At 46.9% G+C, this 8,936-nt stretch overlaps 1 protein-coding gene across 2 annotated transcripts in view; it reads right to left on the reverse strand.

Moving 5' to 3' along the window:
* SMCHD1 (structural maintenance of chromosomes flexible hinge domain containing 1) overlaps window positions 1-1,804 on the reverse strand; it is a 72,458-nt gene extending 70,654 nt beyond the window's left edge. For both annotated transcript variants that reach the window (XM_015277952.4, XM_015277951.4), the window contains exon 1: window positions 1,365-1,804. In XM_015277952.4, coding sequence (XP_015133438.2) covers window positions 1,365-1,541 — 177 coding nt within the window. In that variant the 5' untranslated portion in view covers window positions 1,542-1,804. The remainder of the gene's footprint in view (window positions 1-1,364) is intronic.
* Window positions 1,805-8,936: the final 7,132 nt, after the last annotated feature.

Genomic DNA, 8,936 nt, shown 5'->3' on the forward strand with positions numbered 1-8,936 from the left:
CTCAAAACAAGACTTACTACTAGAGCCACCCAAAGAGAGGCAGGTGTGGAAAGGAATTCCTGCTGACACTGAGCACCCACAGCTCCAGCCACAGCAAAGCACTGCCCAAATGCAGGACAAACCAAGCAGTTTTCTTCAGAAATATACAGCGTAAAGGACAATGTGCTAATTGTGCCGCATAAAGGAACTAAACTCGAGTATTTCAGTAGAACAAATTAGTGCAAAATTCACAGCTGATGCTTCTGTTTGCTTCACAGTGTAAAAGAGTGTTCAGCAAGTTTATGGCATGTACAGCAATCGCTCCAAAAATAATACCTCCTATTTACTTCCATGGAAACTACAATAGATACAAAGAGCACAATAACATTATTTGAGTAGATAGAGCATATCCTCATCTACAAACCACTGTTTTTCAACATAGTCACCACCATTAGTTATGCATTTTCACTAGCGATGAATCAAAGCCTGCACGCCATGCTTGCAGATATCTGCACCAGTGGAGGTGATCCACTGTCACTGCTGCCACTGCTACAATGTACCACCCACTGCTTCCCTGTGCTCACAGCCACTGGTTGGTGTCTACATTCAGCAAGTGTCAACGAACGTCAATGGCTCCATTTTTTCCCACATGGAGGAATTCACTGACACACCTTTGCCTAATACCATGTAAGTTGCCATTCTGTCAGACCGCCCCTCTGCTGCCATCTGTCGCTCGGCAACAACAGGTAACAGGATATTGGTGGGAAGGTTCATACTCTACTGTCACACAGGCAGCATTCGCATCTGACCTCGTGGGCCAGTATTATAAAATAGGAGGCATTACTTTCGGAGCAGCCACGATAACACTCTCACAGCGAAGAGAACGACGACAGAAAACGGGCAGAAGCCGCCGCCGGAACTCCGAACTCAACGCGCGGACACAGATCTCCGCCTAGGCGGAGCCGGAAGGCAGAGCGAGCCGCCGTTTCGCATAACGAAAGAGGGCCGAACGCAGCGAGACAGGCAGAGCTCCGTGAGGGCAGCAGGTGGCGCCCGCCGCCGCCGCCACCTTGGACAGCAGAACGCGCCACGCCGCCTCCCGCCGCGGCGCTCGGCGCTGCCGCCCCGCGGTTCCCCGCGCGGGGGCGCTGCCGTGCGGTCGCCGCCGCCGCCGCCGCCACCCAGCGGCAAGGCCGCCTCTCTGCTCGACGCCGGGCGGAGCGGGCCGGGGGGTTGCGCGCGGAGCCGCGGCACGGGCTCCCTCCCCGGCCCTCCCCGTGGCGATAACGGCGACGGCGGCTGGAGCGCTCGCACCCGTCCCTGCCGCGCGCAGGGCGACGCGTTACGATGCGTTCCGTTACACCCCCCCCTCCGCCGCCCTGCACCTGGCACACGGCGCTGCGGAAGCCGCGGTAGCTGTTCTTGCCGTAGCTGAGCACTTTCTCGTCCGGATCCGCCTGCTCCCGGCGCCGGTCGAAGAGAAAGACGGTGCGATCCCCGCCTCCGCGTGGAGACAACTGCATCGACTTGCGGGCCCCGCGGCTGCCGCCCGCCGCTGCCATGTTGGGACTGCGAGGAGACGGAAAACGTCCGGCAGCGATGGCGGCAACGGCGGCGTTTAGCGCCTACCCGCGAGCTCCCCTGTCTGGCGCTGCGCTCCTGCCGGGCGGAAGAAGACAAAGAGCCGGAAGAGAGCAGAGCGCGCGGCCCGTGAACGCGCGGCGGCCGAGAAACGAAACTGCGTCTCGGCGCGGCCGCCGAAAAACGAAACCGCGTCTCGGCGCGGCCGCCGAGAAACGAAACCGCCTCCCGGCGCCGCGACCTCGGAACGAGGCCGCGCTGCGCCACTTCCGGGGCGGGGCGGGAGGCGAAGGGACGGCACTGCGCTCTGGGCGCGCATGCACGCTGGCGCCGGTACCGCGTGCTGTTCTCCTCGCCCGCCGTTGAGGCTGCGGGAGTTGCTGCCGCCTCCTCAGGGGAGGGCTCAGCGACCCGCGGCCGTTGTCCTCACTCGGGCTCAAGCACTGAGGAGCAAAGGGCTGCTCACCTTCCTTAGCGTGAACAGTCAAGAGCTATGATGGTTCCCATGATGTGACAGCTGTAGTTTGTCCCTTGCACCCCATCCAAGTTTCTTTATGTCTGCTCTATAGACACTGAGGTGTCAGCTTGTCACTGCCACATGCTCAAGTGAATTAGCTTCTAGTGTACCTTGGGAACTGCCAAGTCAGTACAGAGATACTTATAAAATCATTACCGTAGAATCACAGAATCACTTCAGCTGGAAGGCAACTCAAAGCCCACCCAGTCCCACCCAATGCCATGGGCAGGGCTGCCACCCAGCAGCTCAGCTGCCCAGGGCCCCATCCAACCTGGCCTTGAGCACCTCCAGGGATGGGGCACCACAGCTTCTCTGGGCAGCTGTGTCAGCAGCTCACTGCACTGAGTCAAAAATTTCCTCAACATCTAACATAAATTTCCCCTCATTTAGTTTAAAGCTATTCCCACTTGTCTTATTGTCATCAGACTGCGTGAAAACTTTTTCCCCTTTCATATTTGTAAGCACCCTTCAAGTACTGGAAGGCTGCAATGAGGTCTTCCCAGAGCCTTATCCTCTCCAAACTAAACAAGCCCAGCTTCCTCAGCCTTTCCTCATAGAAGAGGTGCTACAGCCCTCTGATCATCTTAGTCGCCCTCCTGTGGACTTTCTCCAAAAGCTCTACATCTTTCCTGTGCTGGGGACCCCCTTTGCACAGTACTCCATTCTGCTTTATATATTTGTATCCTTGGATCAAACACTGTATCTTAGTACCTGCAAAATACTTTTTTTTATTATTATTATTTATTTTTCTGATACCCTCCATCCACTTAGCATTCCTGCTTTCTCAGATACTCTTCTTTGCAGCAGGCAGGATCAGATCTCAGGATCCTTGCTATCTGGCTACCCCCGGCTTTCCTCAACCTCATCGAGTTGGGATGGGCTTCATCTGGAATAGGGAGAACTGTGTTATTCACAACACCCACCACTCTCTGTGTTCTACATTTTATCAGCAATAATAATAGATGTTGAGACTGCAGCATAGTACCTGGGGAATCCCATTTATAAGCGGGCTTTCTGTTGAAGATGGAAATGACAATCTCCCCTTCGCAAGCAGCTCTTCAGATTTGTTTTGAATAAATGTCACTGTTTTCTTACTTTTTTGTTTGTTTGTTTGTTTGTTTTAGGGAGAGGAGTAATTTTTTTTTTAATGTTTCTACTGAGTAGGGTACATTGAAGGAATAATATAAATAATTAAGAATTTCATGTTCATTTCTGTTTTAAGGTCCACAACCATTTTTAATTCTTCTTCATGTTGAATGCATGGAAGTCCTATGCAACACTAATGACTTCTGCATATGCACCATTTTTTAAAGAATGGTAGGACTATAGCAGCCGAAAATCTGTAGCTGAAATAATATTTCCAAATGTAAATAGTCTTTCAGGAACTAGCAAAACATACTTGTCAGGAACTTTTCAAGTTCTTTTGCCATTCAGAAAGACCTGGGCAGACTGGAAAGTTGGGCAGAGAGGAACCTGATGAGCTTCAGCAACAGCAAGTGTAGAATTCTGCACCTGGTAAGGCACAACTGCATACATCAGTGCTGGCTGGGTGCTGACCTACTGAAAAGGAGCTCTACAGTGAAGGACTTGAGTACGCTGGTGGACAACTGGTTGGCCATGAGCCAGCAGTTTACCCTTGTGGACAAGAAGGCCAATGGGATCCTGGAGTGCAATAACAATAATGTGGCTGGCCAGCAGGTCAAGGGAAGTGATCCTACCCCTCTACTTTGCCCTGCTGAGGCCACATCAGTATTGCTGTGTCCAGTTCTGAGGTCCTTGGTTCAAGAAAGAGGGAACTTGTAGGGAGAGTGAAGGGCTACAGAGATGATGAGGGACCTTCCTTATGAGAAAAGGCTGAGAGATTTGGAGCCGTTCAGCCTGGAGAAGAGTGGGCATATCTCATCAATACTTATAAATATTGAATGGGCAAGTGTCAAGAGGAGGGGGCCAGGCTCTTTTCAGTGGTGCCCGGTGACAGGAAAAGGGGCAATGGGCACAAACTGGAATGCAGTAAGTTCCATATGAACATGAGGAAAAGCTACTTTACTTTGTGGGTGACAGAGCACTGGAACAGGCTGCCCAGAAAGGCTGTGGAGACTCCTTCTCTGCAGGAATTCAAACCCCACCTGGGTGCAGCCTACTGGAGGGAACCTGCTTTAGCAGAGCATTAGACTGGATAAATTCCAGAGACCTCTTCCAACTCATGTGATTCTGTGATCCGTGATTCATTCTAGCCTATGCTAATAGCTTTTCCTTCTATCATAAATAATAGGGTCATTGTTCTGGGTACACTTTACAAAATGGCTTAGCAAAAGAAATTCAATAATCACAATTTATGCATCCAAATTTCTGGAAAGTGCATCCTGTGCTTCTAATGTGGTTAATTCAGAGAATCCAAGTATGTTCTGAGTTTTGTGTGTTATCACTGTACTTACAGTTCATTTTGTCATGCTGGATGTTGCTCATATATTCCTAGTTTATATACAGCCTTTCAGTACTGTCAGTTAAGCATTGCAATTTTAAGAGTTTTGTCATTTGCAGTAATTTCTGAAAGATGTCTAGGAAGAAAGATGTCATTTGTGAAACACAATCCAGTTGGTCAAGAAGACTGTGAAGACAGTCCATGGCACTGAGGTATCTGACCAGTGTGAAAATAGAAGGAATTATCTTTTGAAAAACTGGAGGCAACACGGGAGATGATGGAGAATGGAGGAGGGTCAGTGAACCGTTTGTTCATTCTTTCATGGTCCAAACAGTCCTATCATCTATGACATGCTCATTTGAAAATTAATTAAAGATAATGGTTTTGATGGCTACAGGCTACAGGGTGTAATCAGTTGTCAAATATTTTTCTGATAAGACTTGGATTGTTCACTTCAGAATTAAGTGAACTCAGTAATCAGTGTAAAAATAAACATGGTGGTCAGGAACGTCCATTCCACCTTGTAAAGCAAGATAAAGGGATGTGGAGTTTTATGTGGAAATGATAGGAAAATACATTTTTCACAAAGCATTTATTTGAATCATTAAATATGTTGTCACATAATTAGAATCAATGATTTAGTGATTTAACATACATATAAATAGAAAGGAAATCAAGAAATAGAAAAAAATGAATTGTGAAATGATTCATGGGAGAAAAACAAATAATGCATTTTGGTCCTAGGATAGAATAACCAAATATTCCTTAGTAGGTGGAATTTAAGTTGGAAGATAGTCATCCCGTATCTGATCATTGTAGAGCTTTTGCACCTTCTTCCAAAGTTATGTGTGAGTGGAGGACATCAGATGAGATAAATACTTGAAGGCTCAGTTCCTGGAACTCTTTAAGGGTATTCATGCCGTTGCCAGGGAACCTGTGTGACACATGAACTTGCAGTAAGCTCTTGCCATTCACCTGTCAGAGACAAATGACAATAGTCAAAAATGTTTTGATAATGAGAGAAGTTTGATTGCAATCGATCACATCTCGTGATGTGATGAAAGGTGATTGGATGGACTGAACCTTAAAAGCTTTCTTACTCTGTCAGATATACTCACTGGGAGAAAAGACAGTTTTTAGTTTGTGGAAAGGTTGTTGAAGTATAATGAAGATGAGTATCTTCAAGCATTAATATCTTAATGACTTTGCATGGTTTTTTTTTTTTTTAATTTTAATTTTTTTAAAACCACATCTGAAGAAGGCCTATCAGCCACACTGTTACAGGTCAAAAAGCCTGGGATCAAATCTGCCATTTTTCTCTGGCAAGATGTGTAACAAACAGCAAAATTTCATGAATGCATTGCCACAGGGAAGGTGTGGGACATCATACTTTTCACTTCAATTTGATACTACTGCTGGTGTAATTAGTAGCTTTCTCTTTTTTTCCAGCTGAAGCTGGTTACCGCTGGCTTTACTTCCAGAAGACTGCTTCCCCTTTTGACTCCTTCTATAATCCTGGCTTTTGGCATTGTTTTCTCACTCTTCCCTTTTCTTCTGAACTAAGAACTGCTTTCTCCGGAACTGTTGAGGAGTGCTTTCATCACCAACTCCAGTAGGAGGGGCAGCACAGAGCCCAAGCCGGTGAATGACTATCTAGTCATTCATATGTTCCTGCTTTACATTCCTTGATGTTCTGAATTTTGAGATTATGACACAGAAACCATTGCCCCTCCCTAGCTATGTGGGGCTTTTCTTGCCAAGCAGGGACCCTGTATGTATGACAGTTTTGCTGTAGCACATGCAAAAAATAACCAGGATTTATACAGCATGTAGGCTAAGCTCTTGTATGTTCAGTACGCATGATAAAATACCTGTGGAATATCTACTGAGTAGTCAGTCAGGTGGGAAAAGTTGGTCTCTGCTGGAACAGATCCTCAGTGATGCTGAATTGCCATTCTCTGACTCCTTGTTTATTCTTCTTACAATTTTCTCTTTCAAATTGCTGTTTTTCTTCTTAAAAACTTACAGCTGTCTCAAGAAGTGCAGCTTCTACCCATAATTATTGTGAATCTTGGTATGAGAAGTGAAACAAAATTGAGGACATAGAATCATAGAATCACTCAGGTTGGAAAAGACCTTAAAGATCATCAAGTCCAACCACAACCTAACCATACTGTCCTAACAATCCTCCACTAAATCATGTCCCTGAGCACCACATCCAAATGGCTTTTTAAACAGCCAGAGATGGTGACTCAACCACCTCCCTGGGGAGCCTATTCCAGTGCTTAACAACCCTTTCTGTAAAGAAGTTTCTCCTGATATCCAACCTAAACTTACCCTGGAACAACTTGAGGCCATTTTCCCTCATCCTGTCACCTGTCACCAGTGAGAAGAGACCAACCCTGCTCTCTCTGTAAGCACCTTTCAGATATTGGAAGGGAGCAAAAAGGTCTCCCCTCAGCCTCCTTTTCCCCATACTAAACAGCCCCAGTTCCTTCAGTCTCTCCTCATAGGGCACATTTTCCAAGCCCTTCACAAGCCTTGTTGCCCTTCTCTGGACCTGCTCCAGCACCTCAATGTCCTTTCTGCACTGAGGTACCCAAAACTGAACACAGTACTCAAGGTGAGGCCTCACCAATGCCGAGTACAGGGGCAGGATGACTTCCCTAGTCCTGCTCACCACACCAATCCCGATACAAGCCAGGATGCCATTGGCCTTCTTGGCCACCTGGGCACACTGCTGGCTCATATTCAGCCAACTGTCCAACAGTACACCAAGGTCTCTTTCCATCAGGCAGCTTTCCAGCCACTCCTCCCCAAGCCTGTAGGGTTGCCTGGGGTTGTTGTGACCAAAATGCAGGACCCGACACTTGGCTATATTGAAACTCATACAGTTTGCATTGGCCCACCAATCCAGTCTGTTCAGGTCCCCCTGTAGTGCCCTTCTCCCCTCTGGCAGATCAACACTCCCTCCCAAGTTGGTGTCATCTTCAAACTTACTGAGGGTGCACTCAATCCCCTCATCAAGATTGTTAATAAAGATGTTAAACAGAAGCAGCCCCAGTACCAAGCCCCGGGGGACACTGTTCATGACCGGCCGCCAACTGGATTTAACTCTATTGACCACAACTCTGTGGGCCCGGCCATCCAGCCAGCGTTTCACCCAGCAGAGCGTACACCCACCCAGACCATGGGCAGCCAGCTTCTCCACGAGAATGCTGTGGGGGACAGTGTCAGAGGCCTTCCTGAAGTCCAGGTAGACCACATCTACAGCCTGACCCTCATCCACTAAGCAGGTCACCTTGTCATAGAATGAAATCAGGTTTGTCAGACAGGATCTACCGTTCTCAAACCCATGCTGACTGGACCTGATCCCCTGGTTGACCTTTAATTAGTCCATAATGGCTCCTAAGATTATCCATTACGTAACCTTCCCGGGCACCAAGGTGAGACTGATAGGTCTGTATCATCATCTTGCTCATTTCAAGATGTTTATACATCTGTCTTTTCTGCTTTGGAGTCTTGCTAAGCTGGTGACTTTTTCAGCATGGGTGAAAACTGGGTAATAGACAGTTTAGTGTGCTTTAAAATCTTAGCTTTGCTCAAAGGGTTCCTTAGACTAAAATGCTAATCAGATATACATTGCCACTTGAAGTTGTGACCTCATGCATGAATTGATAAGGCAAACACCATGTAGATCACAGCGCAAAAACGTGTTACCACAAAGATCTTGATAAGGACTTTTAGAACGGAGGGACAGACACAAACATTCTGCAAGTGGGCATCCACTTCAGAGGAACACTGGGAGAGGTAGGTCCTTGCTAACAGGGATTCCCAAAGTGCCCAGTCTCTAGAAGGGAGTGGAGCTCAACAGACATGGCATTTGCTGTAGCTTCTACAGTTACTCTAAGGTCAGACCAATGACATGGGCAGTCTAAAGCCTGTGAGCTTCTGGTAGAGCAATGATGTTACTGTTTGTAAAACGTGTAACGTTTATGCAAAGGCAGTCAACTTTCCCAGCGTCAAAAATACAAAGAAACAATTGGGAAAAAGATTTTAGCTTTTTTTCTATCTTTAACAAAGCAACTCGCTCTGCAAATCCAAGAGTGAAGCAATAAACATTCTAGCTACTTACCTACAAAATGAATTTTTGAACAGGTAGGAAATACAGTACAGAAGCAGATTCTCACTTATCACTGATTACACAGAATTACGTTGTTTAGCATGGAGAGGAAGATTAGCCTTCAAATTTCAATAAATTAGTCAAAGAATACTGCCTGTGAGGAAACATTCTTTCTTTTCTAAAGCAGACACGTTTAAGAATGTCTTCTAACGGTTTCCATGTAGCTGAGACTAGAATTTGTCCTATCGTTCTTTCAGTGTGAGCAGACTTTGTCAGTTGAAGTTCTGCTAACATTTTACAATCAGCAGGCTATT

This window comes from Gallus gallus, chromosome 2 (genome assembly GCF_016699485.2).
Source record: "Gallus gallus isolate bGalGal1 chromosome 2, bGalGal1.mat.broiler.GRCg7b, whole genome shotgun sequence".
Classification (NCBI taxonomy): Eukaryota; Metazoa; Chordata; class Aves; order Galliformes; family Phasianidae; genus Gallus; species Gallus gallus.